Source organism: Emys orbicularis, chromosome 2 (genome assembly GCF_028017835.1).
Source record: "Emys orbicularis isolate rEmyOrb1 chromosome 2, rEmyOrb1.hap1, whole genome shotgun sequence".
NCBI classification, from domain to species: domain Eukaryota; kingdom Metazoa; phylum Chordata; order Testudines; family Emydidae; genus Emys; species Emys orbicularis.
Window position 1 is genome coordinate 261536597 of NC_088684.1, and position 19160 is coordinate 261555756.

The 19160-nt window shown below is 43.5% G+C and overlaps 1 protein-coding gene across 1 annotated transcript in view; it reads left to right on the forward strand.

The window, feature by feature from the left end:
* The window catches only part of MLLT10 (MLLT10 histone lysine methyltransferase DOT1L cofactor), a 206813-nt gene that overhangs the window by 21616 nt on the left and 166037 nt on the right, over positions 1–19160 (forward strand). Inside the window, exon 4 of the mRNA XM_065397985.1 lies at positions 9822–9876. Coding sequence (XP_065254057.1) covers positions 9822–9876 — 55 coding nt within the window. The remainder of the gene's footprint in view (positions 1–9821; positions 9877–19160) is intronic.

Sequence of the window (19160 nt, forward strand, 5' to 3'; positions counted from 1 at the left end):
CAGAAGCAGTGTGGCTAAGCCCCGGTGTTTGAATACTTAGTCTGGACTGTCCGAGTTCTGTGGTAGAAGAGAGGCACAGCTTACTGGTGCTGGATTAAGGAGAGGTCAGGTTTTTTGTTTTTAAACCTCCATAAGAGATTTTCCACTTGAAAGATATTGGGCCAGATTCTTAGCTGTTCTAAATTGGAATAGCTTCATTAACTTCAATGGGGTTCTGCCAATTTATACTAGCTGAGGATGTAGCCCCAATCTGTGTCGGATTCTGAACTCCTGGGATTCAGTTGCCTAGGGTCAGACAGGTACAATTCTTCAAACTTTAAAGCCTTTTTATTCCTAAAAGCAATCACAATATGTAGGAGCATGAGGTTTCTCTTCACAGGGTTGGGGGAAAGCCAACAGGTGTGGAGGAGCATGTGGTTTGGACAGCGACATCCTTTGGGGAGGATCTGTTAATGGAGATTCTCTATGTCCTAGTAAGGAGGAGAGGATGGAAGATCATGGAATCATAGAATATCTGGGTTGGAAGGGACCTCAGGATGTCATCTAGTCCAACCCCCTGCTCAAAGCAGGACCAATCCCCAATTAAATCATCCCAGCCAGGGCTTTGTCAGGCCTGACCGTAAAAACTACTAAGGAAGGAGATTCCACCACCTCCCTAGCTAACCCATTCCAATGCTTCACCACCTTCCTAGTGAAAAAGTTTTTCCTAATATCCAACCTAAACCTCCCCCACTGCAACTTGAGACCATTACTACTTGTTCTGTCATCTGGTACCACTGAGAACAGTCTAGATCCATCCTCTTTGGAACCCCCTTTCAGGTAGTTGAAAGCAGCTATCAAATCCCCCCTCATTCTTCTCTTCTTCAGACTAAATAATCCCAGTTCCCTCAGCCTCTCCTCATAAATCATGTGCTCCAGCCCCCTAATCATTTTTGTTGCCCTCCGCTGGACTCTTTCCAATTTTTCCACATCCTTCTTGTAGTGTGGGGCCCAAAACTGGACACAGTACTCCAGATGAGGCCTCACCAATGCTCAATAGAGGGGAATGATCACATCTCTCAATCTGCTGGCAATGGTCCTACTGGTACAGCCCAAAATGTCGTTAGCTTTCTTGTCAACAAGGGCACACTGTTGACTCATATCCAGCTTCTCTTCCACTGTAACCCCTAGGTCCTTTTCTGCAGAACTGCTGCCTAGCCACTCGGTCCCTAGTCTGTAGCAGTGCATGGGATTCTTCCGTTCTAAGTGTAGGAGTCTTGATATATGATGATAAAATACAGGTAGGATCTGATGAGAAACAGTCAAATGAAAGAGTCCCATTCAATTACATCATGTAATGGCAGACAGCTAAAAAGTGAAAGTTTTTAAAGTGCTTATATACCAATGCTAGAAGTCAAAATAATAAGACGGGTGAACGAGAGTGCCTCGTTTTAAATGAGGATATTGATATAATAGGCATCACAGAAACTTGGTGAAATGAGGATAATCAATGGGACACAGTAATACCAGGGTACAAAATATATCAGAAGGACAGAACAGATCGTGGGTGGGGGAGTGGCACTATATGTGAAAGAAAGCATAGAATCAGATGAAGTAAAAATCTTAACTGAACCAAACTGTACCATAGAATCTCTACGGATAGTAATTCCATGCTCTAATCATAAGAATATAGCAGTAGGGATATATTCCTGACTACCTGACCAGGATGGTGATAGTAACTGTGAAATGCTCAGGGAGATTAGAGAGGCTATTAAAATAAAAAACTCAGTAATAATGGGGGATTTCAACTGTCTCCATATTGGTACATGTCATCTCAGGATTGGATGCAAAGATAGTTTATTGACACCTTAAATGACTGCTTCTTGGAGCAGCTAGTCCTGGAACCCACAAGAGGAGAGGCATTTCTTGATTTTGTCCTAAGTGGAGCAAAGGATCTGGTCCAAGACGTGAATATAGCTGGACAGCTTGGCAGTAGTGACCATAATATAATTAAATTTAACATCCCTGTGGTGGGGAAAACACAACAGCAGTCCAACACTGTAGCATTTAATTTCAGAAAGGAGATCTACACATAAATGAGGAGGTTAGTTAAACAGAAATTAAAAGGTACAGTGCCAAAAGTGAAATCTCTGCAAGCTGCATGGAAATTTTTTAAAGACACTATAATGTATACCCCAAATTAAAAAACATACTAAGAGAACCAAAAAACTGCCACCGTGGCTAAACAACAAAGTAAAAGAAGCAGTGAGACGCAAAAAGGCATCCTTTAAAAAGTGGAAGTTAAATCCTAGTGAGGAAAATAGAAAGGAGCATAAACTCTGGCAAATGAAATTTAAAAATATAATTAGAAAGGCCAAAAAAGAATTTGAAGAACAGCTAGCTAAAGACTCAAAAAGTAATAGCAAAACATTTTAAAAGTACATCAGAAGCGGGAAGCCTGCTCAACAACGAATGGGGCTACTAAACTATCGAGATCCTAAAGGAGCACTCAAGGACGATAAGACCATTGCAGAGAAACTAAATTAATTCTTTGCATTGGTCTTCACGGTTGAGGATATGAGGGAGATTCCCAAACCTGAGCCATTCTTTTTAGGTGACAAATCTGAGGAACTGTCCCAGATTGAGGTGTCATTAGAGGAGGTTTTTAGAACAAATTGATAAACTAAACAGAAATAAATTACCAGGACCAGATGGTATTCTCCCAAGAGTTCTGAGGGAACTCAAATGTGAAATTGCAGAACTACTAACTCTAGTCTGTAACCTATTTTTTTAATCAGCTTCTGTACCAAATGACTGGAGGATAGCTAATGTGACGCCAGTTTTTAAAAAGGGCTCTAGTGGTGATCTCGGCAATTACAAGATGGTAAGCCTGACTTCAGAACCGGGCAAACTGGTTGAAACTAAGAACAAAATTCAGACACACAGATCATGGATCAGTAACTGGTTCAAAGATAGGAAACAAAGGGTAGGAATAAATGGTCAGTTTTCAGGCTGGAGAGAGGTAAATAGTGGTGACCCCCAGAGGTCTGTACTGGGCCCAGTCCTATTCTATATATTCATAAATGATCTGGAAAAAGGGGTAAATGGTGAAATGGCAAAATTTGTAAATGATACAAAATTGCTTAAGATAGTTAAGTCCCAGGCAGACCGAAGAGCTACAAAAGGATCTCTCAAAACGGGGTGACAAGGCAGCAAAATGGCAGATGAAATTCAGTGTTGATAAATGCAAAGTAATGCACATTGGGAAGCATAATCCCAACTATACATATAAAATGATGGGGTCTAAATTGGCTGTTAACACTCAAGAAAGAGATCTTGGAGTAATTTGTGGATAGTTCTCTGAAAACATCCACTCATTGTGCCGTGGTAGCCAAAAAAGCAAACAGAATGTTGGGAATCATTAAGAAAGGGATAGATAATAAGACAGAAAATATCATATTGCTTCTATATAAATCCATGGGACGCCCACATCTTGAATACTGCGTGCAGATGTGGTCGCCCCATGTCAAAAAAGATGTATTGGAATTGGAAAAGTTTCAGAAAAGGGCAACAAAAATGATTAGGGGTATGGAACGGCTGCCGTATGATGAGAGATTAATAAGACTGGGACTTTTCAGCTTGGAAAAGAGACTACTAAGGGGGGATATGATAGAGGTTTATAAAATCATGACTAGTGTGAAGAAAGGAAATAAGAAAGTGTTATTTAATCCTCATAACACAAGAACTAGGGGTCACCTAATGAAATTGATAGGCAGCAGGTTTAAAACAAACAAAAGGAAGTATTTTCCTGCCAGAGGATGTTGTGAAGGCCAAGACTATAACAGGGTTCAAAAAAGAACTAGATAAATCAGTGGCTATTAGCCAGGGTGGACAGGGATGATGTCCCTAGTCTCTGTTTGCCAGAAGCTGGGAATGGGTGACGGGATGGATCACTTGATGATTACCTGTTCTGTTTATTCACTCTTGGGTACCTGGCATTGGCCAATGTTGGAAGACAGGATACTGCGCTAGATGGACCTTTGATCTGACCCAGTATGGCTGTTCCTATGTTCTTATGTTCATCCTCTGGTAGTCACACACCACCCCAGCTGCAGCACTGGGAAGCTTCCAGTCAATTCTTTATTGACTGCCATAGAGTTTAAGGCCAGAAAGGACCACCAGATTATCTAGTCTGACATCCTTTATATCACAGGCCACTGCAGCACCCAGTCACCTCTACACAAAGACCAACAACCAGAAATAAACTGAAGTGTTCTAGCCCTCAGGAGACTAAACCATTATGTGCTGTGGGCAGAAAACAGGAGGGACTGAGGCACCAGTTCCCTGAATTGGCAGGGAATTAAGTAAAATATGCCCAGATCCCAGATGATCCTAGCAAGTGACCCACACCCCACGCTGCAGAGGTAGGCAAAAAGCTCTCAAGTTCCATGCAAGTCTGACCTGGGGGAAAATTCCTTCCAGACTCCATGTATAATGAACAGTTGGACCATGAGCAACTGTGAGCAAGAACTAAGCAGTAAGCTCCTGAAAGCTCCTGAAAGAATTCTCAGTACGATCTCAGAACATCAGCCTACCCCCATCCAGTGTTCCATCTCCAGCTGTGGCCATCTCTGATGGTTCAGTGAAAGGAGACACCTGCCCCCTCCGCCCAAATACAATGTGTGTGCCGGAAATTCCCTTCCTGACCCTGCAGGTGAGCTGCTGACCCCTGAAGCATGAGAGTTTTAGGAACATAAAACATGAACTGAGGGGACCACCAGGGCTGCCTAGCCCTGCCCCCACCATTGCAAGCCACTCCATCATATAGTCCCACTCATAAATTTATCAAGTGATATTTTAAAACTAACTAAGTTTGCCCCCACAACTCCTTTTGGGAGGCTGTTCCAGAACCTCACTCCTCTGCTGGTTAAAAACCTTCTGATTTGCAGCCTGAAATTTGTTCATGGCCAGTTATATCCATTTGTTTTTGTGCTAACAATAGCTTTCATCTTAAATAACTTTTAGTCCTCCCTGCTGTTTACCCCCCTGACATATTTCATAGAAAGCAATCATATCCTCTCTCAGCCTTCATTTTGCTAGGCAAAACAAGCCGAAGCTCTGCCACTGAAAGAGCATCCCTCAGGAGCCATCTCTTTTACCTACTCTGTTTTGGGGACCCTTTTTTGATATTTCCCCCGTGTTCCTGTCAGTCTAGTCCTGTTTATTTTGATGTTCCTGTGGCCTTTTGGGCACCTCTGGCCCATCTCTGGTTTCCAGATTTCTCTGAGGAACATTAGTGGGTTTTCGAATCAGGGCTGGCTCCAGGGTTTTGGCCGCCCCAAGCAGCCAAACAAACAAACAAACAAAAAGCCGCGGTCGCGATCTGCGGCGGCAATTCGGCGGGAGGTCCTTCGCTCCGAGCGGGAGTGAGGGACCGTCCGCCGAATTGCCGCCGAACAGCTGGACGTGCCGCCCCTCTCTGAAGTGGCCGCCCCAAGCACCTGCTTGGTAAGCTGGTGCCTGGAGCCGGCCCTGTTTCGAATGCTTGTTCCTATCAGTATTCCACACGTGGATACTTATTCTCACTATGCACCTGATACTGGAAAATTTTGCCAGTAGTGTCCAGTGGTTTGCACCTGCGCCCTGCGTCTTCTTATGTTCAGCACCCAGGGTATAAGGGGAAGTGCACACTGACTGCCTCTCTAGTTCCTTGTTACCGCCACGTGGCCTGAGTTGGAATCTTTATTTCTGGAGCTATCCTCACATCATCTTAATCTCAGTAAATATAATTGCATATAGTTTGTTACTGTTTTTATAGTATATTATGTAGTTAGTGTAGCATAATTTTCCCCACACTGGGAGAATCTCTTTGTCCTTCCTTTTGGGAGTAGGACTTTTGTCAGAATTCTGGGATTTAAAAAACAGTCTCCTGTCCTTGCTCCTCCATGCTCAGCAATGACCACCATTGCTGCCCTTACTGCCTAAGAGAGGTGCATACGTCTGGCAAGTGCAGTGTCGGTTGTTTCTTTCCACCCTGGACCTGAGAGGAATAAGAGCTCCACCTGAGGAAGCACCTCATGGAGAAAGCCATGAGACCCGAGTCAGATGCAGGCCTGGGAGACTCCCCTGTACATTGGCCTTAGTCCTCAAGCAGAACGATTCTAAGCACGAGCTCAGAAGCAGAGGCCAGCTCAGATAAATCTAATGACCCATTTTCTCAGGCTTCTTATGAGAGTAAGGTGCACTGTCACAGACATAAAAAACAGATCCACCTCTAAACCTGCTTCCAGGAGAAGGAATTCCTCCCTGACTCCTTCCAAGTTGAGTGAGTGTTGATGTGCAGGTCCCAAGGATTTAGGTCTGCCTAAGCCTCCCTGGTAGCAGCCAGATTCCTAAAGGGTCTGACTAGGGTCTTCCCACTACTAACAAAGCCAATGTACTTATACTGCAGCACTTACTGGGCCACCTTTCAGACTGATGGCCATGTGCTCAATGTTCCACCTCTCTATGAAGGTCTCCTTCCTAGTCACTATTATGTTGGCCAGAAGGGTAGGTGAGCCGGAGGGCCCACATGGCTGACTTGCTGCACGTTTTGTTTCAAAAGAGAAGGTATCCCTTCTCCTCCTTCCGAAATTCATCCCAAAGGTAGTTTCTGAGTTCCACATAAACCAATCGATTCAGTTACTGGTATTCTTCCCAAAGCCTCATGCCTCTAGCAAGGAAAGAAGACTTCATCCTCTTGATTTCAGATGAGCATTGGCGTTCTACCTGCAAAGAATGAAACCATTTAGAAAATCACCTATTCTATTAGTTGCTATTGCAGAGTGAGCATGGGGATTAGCAGTATCTGCTCATATTCCCAAAGTGGATTTCTGCCTGTATTCTCCTTTGCTATCAATTGGCACTTTTCCCTCCCCCAGGTGGGGTGAGGGCCCATTTCACTAGGGCACAGGTGAACTCAGTAGCATCTCTTTGAGAAGTGCCTTATGCTGGCCATTTATAAAGCAGCAACCTAGAGTTCCTTCCACAAGTTCACAAAGCATTACGCTTTGGTCCAAGCCTCATCTGCTGATGCAGCCTTTGGAATTGCAGTGTTAGACGTGTATGCTGACTGCATCCTCACTCTCCCTCTCCCCGATTTGAGTACTGCTTGCCAGTCACCAACATATGGAAAACACATAGGGACCAGCACTTGAAGAAGAAATGGAGGTTACTTACCTGTAACTGGGAGTTTTGAGATGTGTGGTCCCTATCTGTATTCTGCTTCCCGTCTTCCTTCCCCTGTGCTTTGGATCATGACTGGATTTGTGGCAGGGAAGGAACTGGAGAGATGGTCAGTCCGCAACTCCCTTTATACCCTCAGTGCTGCATGTGAGGAGAGCCAGGGTGCAGGCATGGACCAATGGACACTAGTTGCAAGATTTTCCAGTCTCAGGTGCATGGTGCATACCCACATGTGGAAAACAGTTATGGACTACACCTCCTGAAGAACCACAGTTACAAGTAAGTAACCTACATTTTTGTGATTCAGGTCTGTTTCAGTCACTGAGGGTTTCAGCTCTTTTCATTGATACTTCTGAGTTCTGTGAATGTCATTTACTTGCTTTGTGTGTGTATTAGGGTTTTTTATGTCCTTTCAGGGTGACAACATATGCATCCTTAACTCCAGAGGCGTGCCTATTATGAAAAGGCATGTGTTGCATTTTCTTCCATGTGTCCTGTGAAAGGAGTGTTTGGGGCAGATACTGTCTCAAATACACAGGTGTCCTAGGGAATGCTTTCAACTGTTCCTTGAGGCAGCTTTACTCTAGAGATTCCATTGATCTCAGCTTCAGATCAGACCAGAGTGCTTTGAAAGAGGAAAGCCTGAGTTGGCCTCACCTCTGGAGGGATTTGGGTATGCACTGATGCAAGTAGTGCAGACATCAGTTTTCTGCCCTATGTCCACTGATGTAGCTTCACCACCTCCACTGAAGCATCCTGTGTCATTCCTGCCAATGGTTTTGCCATGTACAGATACTGATGCTTGAAGTCAGTGCTAGTAGTATTAAGCAATACCAGGGGGCACAGAGAGAAAGCAAGCTGCTCTCTGACTTGTCAGTGCTGAAGCTTTTAATAACTTTATGCACGTTAGCACTTGAAGCCTCTTTTGTATCCCTTCTGCATATGTATTTAGGATTGGGAAACTGTTCTGAGAGACTTCAGTGGTAATGTACATTTGGGGATCTAGGCAGGCCAAGCCTGTTAATCTCTGAAGCTGTAGTAATTACTTTCAGTGCTAACTTGGGCTTGTGTCAAGATTTTTCAGAGCTGTTTGCATAGTCAGAGTGCTTATTGTGCCAAGATTGCCCACACGCTGGGGAATTAGCTCCTTTAGTGTGTTGAGGATTGGTTTTGACCCCAGTGTACTCCCACTTTGAGGGGCCTTAGTGCAGCTAGTGTTTGATGCCTGGAGGGCAGGTGTCTGTCAAACATACCACCCATAAGTGTATTTATGTGGTCTCCATGACCTATACAGATTCTGCAGAATTTGTTTTAATTAAAAAAAATAGCACTTCCGATTGCAAATAAACCCTTCAAAAATGTGAACTGAGTGCAACTGATGTAGTGTTGTCTGCCTGAGTCTGCAGGCAGCCTTAAAAAAATGACTGACAGGTGTTGAAACCATCTTTTTACTAACCAATTCTAAAGCCACATGATGACACCTTCATGTAAGCATTAATTATTTAACTGCTGATCATTTTAGCAGAAGCCATGAGGGAAGGTTGAGAGTGAAGCCTGTGGGATTTGCAAGGTGCTGTAGGGAAGGAAATGCTGAGAGAAGAAAGGAGAAGATATGGACGGGAGAGGATGGGGATGGAGGAAAAACAAAGGGCAAAACTATCAGTGGCTCTAAAGGCGACCCCCACCCCTTGGCATGGTGCTGAATGACAACTGTGTACTGAACAAATAATAAGTAATGTAAAAGTTTTAGTTACTACCTAAAGCCAAATTCTACCTTTGATATTTGTGCAAGCCTCCCATTGTTGCCAGTGGGAGTTTTGCAATAGAATGAAAAAAATTAATTAAGAATGAAATTTTTCACTTTTCATTAAATGAGTTTGACACCCTGCTCCAGAGGAACTGTCAGTGTTGTAGGCTCCTCCATCACCTCGCTATGATTAGCCATCTGAATGAGAGCAAGCTGATGGTCAGGAAGAATATTGTTGTCTCTGGGACACAGGTGAATTGGCCATTCTCTACTGATGTTGCCAAGTATATCTCCACTCAAAGCCTGCTGTCTTGGAACAGGATGCAAGACATCATCAGTTGTATCAGGAGGGAGAAGCAAGAGGCAGCAGTGACTGCTAGGACCATGCTATGAATATTGAGTCTTATGTCTGCAGCTGTATTCATGACTTCAATGGACCCCGAGATTCTGGTGGAAGCAAATATCTCTCTCACAATCTTGGGTTACATCCTGGTTCCTTTGGGATTAGCCCCTCCTTCCCAAATCCTTGGAGGTCTGTCTTTCTAGGGAGTGAAGATCCAGAAATGAGAATTCTGAAAGCTATCTGGAGAGAAGTAGAATTACAAGTAACTTGTTTCCTATTTAAGTGAGTACAGTGCCATGGTTTGAAACATATCAGAAATTAGCAACTTCATTCCCTAAGAGCTCTGTATTATGAATACATCCTTAGCATTGTTTAGATTAATGGAAATGTGTATCCGCTTGCTTCTCAAACTCTAATCTGTCAATTATAGAAGACAATTACAATGATACTTTTGTATAATCTATATGGTTTCTCTTATAATGTTCTATGATCATTCCAATTCTTTGTTTTGTTTTTGCTTTTCCCTAGAGATGTGAATTATGCCCTCATAAGGATGGTGCTTTAAAGAGAACAGATAATGGGGGTAAGTTGCATTTTTATTTTTGTCTTTTAATTTTTTACTTAAAGGAAAACGGTATTGTAAACTGAAATAATATAAAGATCATATTACCTGCTAGCAAAAAGAGCAACTGTTTTAACACAATAGCTGACTGAGACTGCATCAGAAGCTAATATTTATTTTACAGTAAAGTATAATGTGCTGTAGTTGTCCACTTTAGGTTGAATTCAGAAAACATAATCAGTTTACTGTATATTTTATTAGCTCTATTTAAAAATACAAATTTCTGACTGAAGGAAGAAACTGTATTGTAATACAAAAGATTATAATCATGAGATTCATTAGGATAAAGAGTAAATTACATATGCATTTTAGAAGATGAACAGTCATTGGAAGCTGCTGTTGAGAGTTCACCAACCCATTTTCAGGCGTAGAAAGTCAGGGACTTCCAAAGTTGTCAGGGATTCCAAAGGTCAAGCTACCTACACTGATGCATGTTTCAGAGAATAGTTTTCATACATACTTACAAATAGGTTCTGCAACACAGAAATTAGAGATCGAAAAGACGCGGTGGTGATTTACCACCTTCACATCTGCTTGTAATGTTGTTCAGTGCATTATCAATTCTGAGCTCTTACTGAATAGTATCATTTAAAGGAAATCTGAAGTGAGTATTTATGTCTTTATTAAATCTTTACTACTAAATGGGATATAAAAGAATGTTCCAAGCATTTTTAGAAATGCCTGTCCTTTTTTTCAGTATGTTAATCAAGGGCCAAATCCTGCCCCCACATCTGTGGCTGTAAGAGGTTCAGATTTAGTGTGACTGGTCAAATTCTGGTGCCGAAAGGGGATGGATGAGCAAGATTTTGGGAACCCATTCAGAGGCTTTGCACCTGTTGTGTGCTAAGAATCTGTGTTCTGGGGTGGCTCCTGTATCCCAGTTTGTGTACCTATCTTGTTTTTAATAGGATTTACTGAGGCATTCATCACCGTAGTATATGAGCACTTCAGATACGCTAATGAATTCAGCCTTAAACAGCCCTCAGAGGTAGGGAAGTAGTAGTATCCTCATTTTAAAAGGGATGATCCCTGACAAAACAATGAAATAGTATCTACAAAGAATTATAGGCTAAAAATATGCCAGTCAACATGGTTTAATGAAAGGTAAGTCTTGACAAACAAACTTGTAGTCTTTTTTGACAAGATTATGGGTCTGGTTGATAAACTATGTTGATATAGTTTATTTGGAAGTCCCCAAGGCATTTGACAAAGTACCAAATGACATTTTGACTAAAAAACCTGCATTATATAGAACTACAGGGTACACATTAGCTGGATTAAAAACTAGCTCACTTACAGAACTCAAAATATAGTTGCTCATAGTGAGACGTCAGTGCATGGGGCTGTTTCTAGCAGGGTCCATCAGGGATCAGTTTATGGCTCAACGCTATTCCATATTTTTATCAGAGCTAGACAATATAAAATCTTTGCTGGTAAAATTTGTAGATAAGGATTGGTGGGATAGTAAATAATGAGGACAGGTTACTGATAGTGATCTCAATCACTTGATTAAATGGTCACAGTCTAACAAAATGCATTTTAATATAGTCAAATGCCAAGTACACACCTGGGAACAAAGAATGCGGGCTGTACCTACAAGAAGGGAGACTGTTTTGGCAAGCAGAGACTCAGGGAAGGACTTACGTCTACATCAGCATGAGCTTTCAATGCAGTGCTGTCAAAAAAATGGCTAATGCAATCCTCAGATGTATAAAAAGGGGAATATTAAGTTGAGGTAGGGAAGTTACCTTGTCTCTGAACCCAGTATTGGAAAGATTACTGCTAGAATATGTCCAGTTCTGGTGTCCATGTTTCAAGAAGGATGTGGAAATAGTGGTGAGAGTTCAAAGGACGGCTGCAAAAGTGATTCAGAGTCTAGAAAACAAGCCTTTGAGAGTTTTAGGAGCTAAACCTATTCTGTTTATGGCAGAGAAGGTTGAGGTGACTTAATTGCTGTGCATAGGTACTTACATATGGAAAAAAGATATCTGACAGTGGGAAGCTTTTCAACCTGGCTGACAGACATCATACGATCCAGTGGCTGGAAGTTGAAGTCGGGCAAATTCAGCCTTGAAATAAGATGCAATTTCCTAGCAGTGAGTGTGATTTAAAAATTGGAATAGCTTACATGGGAGGTTGTGGAGTCACCATTGTTTGGAGTCTTTAAAGTGAGATTAGATATCTTTCTAATCCACGTGCTTTATTATAGTTTCTGAGAGAAATTATTTGTCCTGTGTCTGTGGGAGGATTGTGGTGGTCCCTTCTGGACTTTGAATGTGAATCCCTTTGTTTATTAACTTCTTTCACGGGCCATAGGGAGAACATCAAGTTCTGCATTGCCTTCACTATGAAAACGTTAACAGCTCTGTGTTATGACAATGGCTATAATCAGGTCTCCAGCATCAATCAATTCATCACCAGGGGTCAGGAAGGAATTTTTTCCCAAATGCACAGTGGACTTGATATATTCTGTTCCTTGTGTCTCTCTCTCTCTCTCCTCCCCCCTCCCCCCCCCCCAGCATCAGAACTTGGCCACAGCTCGTGACAGAACAAAGGACAGGGTAGACCAGTTGTACGAGGTGATACAGTGAATCCTCTTTCTCAGAAGCTTGGCTGGTGTGTCTTGCTCACATGCTCAGGGCCAAACTGATTGCTAGGTTTAGAGTTGGGAAAGAATTTTCTCCCAGGTCAGATAGACAGGGGCCTTGGGGTTTTTTGGCTCCTTTGTAGCATGGTGTCTGGATTGCTTGCTAGGGTCATCTGGGCATATGTCACCTAATCAACTCCATGACATTGCAGGTTCTTCGGGCGTTGGTGGCACCTAGTTTCTCCTGTTCGCTGCTTGTGGCACACAATTTAGTCTTTTGAGGACTGAAATGCTTTAGTCTAACCCAAGTTATTTGGCTCAATGTAGGGGTAACTGGGTAAAATTTAGCAGTCTGTGTTATCCCAAGATCAGGCTAGATAATCTAATGGTCCCTTCTGGTTTTAAATTTTATGAAACTATTAAATTTTAAATATGGGGAATCAAGGCAGAACTTCTGAGTCCTAGTTCAATGCTTGAATTATAGGATTATTTTTCTTTAGGATGTTGGGGGAATGGCAGTATTGGTGGATTTGTTATCCATTCTCTCTTTCAAGTTACACTGCTTGTGGTAGTGAATGCCACTGCAGTGTTCTACACAATGCAGCCTTGCCAGTTGCTTCTCAGGAAAGCCCTTCTTATCAAGGGGAAAATAGCATTGAAAATATTCTTTCCCATTAGAAAGCATGGAAAATAAATATGTTTCAGAGCTCTTGTTAAGGTATGGTAAATGTCTGTTGTTGAATCAAGAGTCAACAAAGTGTTAAGTAAATAAAAAGAAATACAGGACTCTACTGTCCCTTACGTGAACTTTGAAACTTGTTTTTCAATGAGTTTTTATGGGTAAAACCAATACTTTTAGATCTACTTTAATGCAAACTGTCAGTGTCCCTTTCCTATTAATTATACCTCTTGCTGTATTTAAGATGTGTATTTTTAGTGATTTACTTTGTAATTATATGTAGTGATTTGCATATATGAAACTAAAATAGTTAGATTGTAAATATGATTAAATACTTGAACATTTTAGTTTTTCTTTTTTTAAGGTTCCACAAATAATCTTTGATTGTGCTTTAATGATCAGCCCTCTACTTCTCCAGCAATCTCAACACGGACCACAAACCCTTTTAATCTACTGCAGATACACTAGATATACAAAGGGTCAGAGCTGTTAGAGTACCTGAATATTGAGTTACATGATTTTGGCTCTAGCTTATACTGGAAATACCATCAACTACCATAATGTGGTTGCACATCTGTAACCACTGCCCTCATCTCATAATGGTCAGTCCAAAATAAGACCTTTTCTTTCAGCAATGGTATACCTTGTCTCACCTCTGATTTCTCTTCTAGACACTTCAGAAGCAATACTCTCTCATTATATTGGAATAGCTATGAATCAGAGTCCAGTCCAGTAACTCCTCACTTAACGTCGTTCCAGTTAACGTTGTTTCATTGTTACATTGCTGATCAATTAGAGAACATGATCGTTTAAAGTTGCGCAATGCTTCTTTATAACATTGTTTGGCAACCGTCTGATTTGTCCACTGCTTACAGGAAGAGCAGCCCGTTGGAGCTAGCTGATGGGGGCTTGCAACCAGGGTGGGCTGGCAGTTCCCCATCAGCTCCCCTAAGTTCTGTGTGCGGCAGCCGCCAGGCAGGCTATCACTTACTGGGCAGTTCAGCTGTCTCTCCCTCCACTGCCGTGTGCTGCTCCTGCCCTCTGCCTTGGAGCTGCTCCGGGAGCCTTCTGCTTGGTTAGTGGGGGGTGGTGAAGAGGGGTGCTAATGTCAGGGTGTCCCCCTCCCCCGCTCCTGTCCCCCTGCTCCTGTCCCCCATCTCCATAGAGCAGGGAGGGACATGACAGGGCTCAGGATGGAGGGAGCTTGCTGGCAGCAGCTTGTCTCAACTTGCTGATCTCCTTAAAAAGGCAGTGTATTTAGAGTGGGGTCAGCGTACTTAAGGGTGCAGTGCCTGTCTGTCTGTCTCTCTTTCTCACACACACGGTCGGGGTCTCTCTCTCTCTCTGCCATGCTGTGTCTACTCCCTCCATGCGTGCTGCCTTGCAGAGTGTAAGGCTACATTTAACAATAATGTGTTAATCCTTGTGGGCTCAGCTGAGTGCTAGTTCATCATTTAGCACTAAGGCATTCCCTGAGAAATATCCCACCTTCTGACTCCACCGCTTCAACCAAGCTTCACAATCATCATTGCTGTGTACAGTATTAAATTGTTTAAACTTATATACACACAAAAATATACAAAAAAATTTCCCTAGAACCTAACCCTTCCTATTTACATTAATTCTTATGGGGAAATTGATTCACTTAGCATCGTTTCGCTAAAGTAGCATTTTTAAGGAACATAACTACAACGTTAAACGAGGAGTTACTGTACATTATCTGTTTTCCAAAATATATACTGATAGGAATATTCTGTGTTTGTGACCCTCTGATGTAACTGTACCAGAGGAAGAGACCTCAGGAGGTCATCTAGTCCAATCCCCTGCTCAAAGCAACTAAATCAGGGATCGGCAACCTTTGGCACGCGGCCCACCAGGGTAAGCACCTTGGCGGGCCGGGCCGGTTTGTTTACCTGCGGTGTCCGCAGGTTCGGCCGATCGCAGCTCCCACTGGCCGCGGTCTGCCGCTCCAGGCTATTGGGGGCTGCGGGAAGCGGTGCGGGCCAAGGGACGTGCTGGCCGCTGCTTCCCACAGCCCCCATTGTGGGAAGCATTCGGCTGTGATCGGCCGAACCTGCGGATGCGACATGTAAACAAACTGGCTCGGCCCGCCAGCCGAGCCGCGAGCCAAAGGTTGATGATCCCTGAACTATATCATCCCAGCCAAGGCTTTGTCAAGCCAGGCCTTAAAAACCTCTAAGGATGGAGATTCCACCACCTCCCTAGGTAACCCATTCCAGTGCTTCACCACCCTCCTAGTGAAATAGTTTTTCCTAATATCCAACCTAGACCACCACTGCAACTTGAGACCATTGCTTCTTGTTCTGTCATCTGCCAGCACTGAGAACGCATAGCTCCATCATCTATGGAACCCCCCTTCAGGTAGTTGAAGGCTGCTATCAAATCCCCCCTCACTCTTCTCTTCTGCAGACTAAATAAACCCCAGTTCCCTCAGCCTCTCATAAGTCATGTGCCCCAGCCCCCTAATCATTTTCGTTGCCCTCCGCTGGACTCTCTCCAATTTGTCCCCCTTCCTTCTGTAGTGGGGGGACCAAAACTGGACGCAATACTCCAGGTGTGGCCTCCCCAGTGTCGAATAGAGGGGAATAATCACTTCCCTCGATCTGCTGGCAATGCTCCTACTAATACAGCCCAAAATGCCGTTGGCCTTCTTGGCAATGAGGGCACATTGCTGACTCATATCCAGCTTCTTGTCCACTGTAATCCCCAGGTCCTTTTCTGCAGAACTGCTGCTTAGCCAGTTGGTCCCCAGCCTGTAGTGGTGCATGGGATTCTTCCTTCCTAGGGCCTGGTCCACACTACCCCCCCACTTCGGACTAAGGTACGCAAATTCAGCTACGTTAATAACGTAGCTGAATTCGAAGTACGTTAGTCTGAACTTACCGCGGGTCCAGACACTGCAGGCAGGCTCCCCCGTCGATGCCGCGTACTCCTCTCGCCGAGCTGGAGTACCGGCGTCGACGGCGAGCACTTCCGGGATCGATTTATCGCGTCTAGACAAGACGCGATAAATCGATCCCAGAACATCGATTGCCTGCCGTCGGACCCGGAGGTAAGTGTAGACGTACCCTAAGTGTAGGACTCTGCACTTGTCCTTGTTGAACGTCATCAGATTTCTTTTGGCCCAATCCTCCAATTTGTCTAGGTCACTCTGGACCCTATCCCTACCCTCCAGCATATCTACCTCTCCTCCCAGCTTAGTGTCATCTGCGAACTTGCTGAGGGTGCAATTAATCCCATTATCCAGATCATTAATAAAGATTTTGAACAAAACCAGCCCCAGGACCGACCCCTGGGGTACTCCGCTTGATACCGGCTGCCAACTAGACATCGAGCTGTTGATCACTACCCATTGAGCCCGACAATTTAGCCAGCTTTCTATCCACCTTATATTCCATTTATCCAAGCCATACTTTTTTAACTTGCTGGCAAGAATAGTGTGGGAGACTGTATCAAAAATTTTGCTAAAGTCAAGATATATCACATCCACTGCTTTCTCCATATCCACAGAGCCAGTTATCTCATCATAGAAGGCAATCAGGTTGGTCAGGCATGACTTGCCCTTGTTCCTGATCACCTTCCTCTCCTCCAAGTGCTTCAAAATGGATTCCTTGAGTACCTGCTCCATGATTTTCCCAGGGATTGAAGTGAGGCTGTAGTTCCTCGGGTTCTCTTTCTTCCCTTTTTTAAATGTGGGCACTATATTTGCCTTTTTCCAATCGTCCGGGACCTCCCCCGATCACCACGAGTTTTCAAAGATAATGGCCAATGGCTCTGCAATCACATCAGCCAACTCCCTCAGCACCCTTGGATGCATTAGATCTGGACCCATGGACTTGTGCACGTCCAGCTTTTCTAAATAGTTCTTAACCTGTTCTTTCACTACTAAGGGCTGCTCACCTCCTCCCCATACTGTGTTGCCCAGTGCAGCAGTCTGGGAGCTGACCTTGTCTCTGAAGACCGAGGCAAAAAAAGCATTGAGTACTTCAGCTTTTTCCACATCATCTGTCACTATGTTGCCTCCCCCATTCAGTAAGGGTCCCACACTTTCTCTGACCTTCTTGTTGCTAACATACCTGTAGAAACTCTTCTTGTTACCCTTCACATCCCTTGCTAGCTGCAACTCCAATTGTGCCTTGGCCTTCCTGATTACACCCCTGCTTGCTCTAGCAATATTTTTATAGTCTTCCCTAGTCATCTGTCCAAATTTCCACTTCTTGTAAGCTTCCTTTTTGAATTTAAGCTCACCAAAGATTTCACTGTTAAGCCAAGCTGGTTGTCTGCCATATTTGCTATTCTTTCTGCACTTTGGGATGGTTTGTTCTTGTGCCCTCAATAAGGCTTCTTTAAAATACAGCCAGCTCTCTTGGGCTCCTTGCCCCCTCATATTAGCCTCCCAAGGGATCCTGCCCATCAGTTCCCTAAGGGAGTCAAAGTCTGCTTTTCTGAAGTCCAGGGTCTATATTTTGCTACTCTCCTTTCTTCCTTTGTCAGGATCCTGAACTCAACCATCTCATGGTCACTGCTGCCTAGATTGCCGACTACTTCTACTTCCCCTACCCCTGTTTGTAAACAGCAGGTCAAGAGGAGCACGGTCCCTAGTCGGTTCCTCCAGCACTTGTACCAGGAAATTGTCCCCAACACTCTCCAAAAATTTCCTGGATTGTCTGTGCACTGCTGTATTGCTCTCTCAGCAGATGTTGGGGTGATTGAAGTCCCCCATGGACCATGAGCAAGGAGATGGAGTTGGGGCTGAGGTAGATATGTAACCGTCACCTTTAGCACTTAGCACAGTTGGACCCTGATTCTAATGGAGCCCTCTGAGCATGACTGTTATTATTTATGTTTTTAGTTGAATTGATATCTGGGTACAACTGCAGCTGATTAGAATGAAATTTGTGTGGAAATTTCTTGATTTGCTAAGGTTAGAAGTGTGGTAAAAAGAATATGCAGGGGCTTGGGGTGCAGGTGGGGGAATGGGGTATTGGCTCCAGGAGGGGGCTGGGGTATGGGCTGCCGCTGGGCGGCACTTACCATTGTCTACACCAGGGCTATTCTCAGTAGAGCTGAATCATTGGTGGTGACTGGGAAATTTTAGAGGAATAAGCTTGTTGTAAACAAGAACTTAGAGCCCATAGGCTGTGATATGGTTTTGGAACATGGTTATAACATGATTTGGCCTCATCTAGACTGCAGCATCATTGTTATAACATGATTTCCGGGGGAGTTTTGGCAGTGTAGATTGGCCTTAAAGAAGTATTAATATTGAATATTAATTGTGACCTACCTATACAGGAAAGTTGTGTTTGCACTGGGAATTATTTTAAGGAGTTTCTGCATCAGCACAACTCCACCAGTGGTAACAATGGTAGAAATTCTGTTTTAGATAGGAAGAAGGCATTTCTCCCATTCCATACATTATGGATTCTATGGCTGCTGCCATGGGTGGGGCTTCTTCAGTGCAGGAAAAACATTTATGAGCTTTCCTAGTGTGTTCTGAAGTGGCTTTCAAGAACTGATGTGGAAAGTGGCTTTAGGTAACACAATTGTGTTGGTAAATGTGGATGTGGCAAAACTTGTTATTAATACAATTATTGAAAACTATTCTTGGCTCAAACTGTTCTAATGAACCATTTAAAAAAAATGTTTGCACCATCTACTTGAAAAGGCCAATTCTTGAAATCTTGCCTCAAACAAACTTTATTGATTTTAGTAAGTTTTGTTTTATCTTTTTGTCTGAGTCAGGGCAGAGTAAAAACTACATAATTTGGCCCAACTTTATCCATATTGGCTCTTAAGAACAGCTAGGCAATTTCCATGTATAGTAGGGACCATAGTTAACCATCATTCACCCTGTTTCTGCAGCTAGTTGTATTAGAAACATGCAGGTAACCTGCTTGTGAAGAGTAGTTGGGCATACCAGTCTTGACCACCTTCATGCATTCAGAAACCATAGGA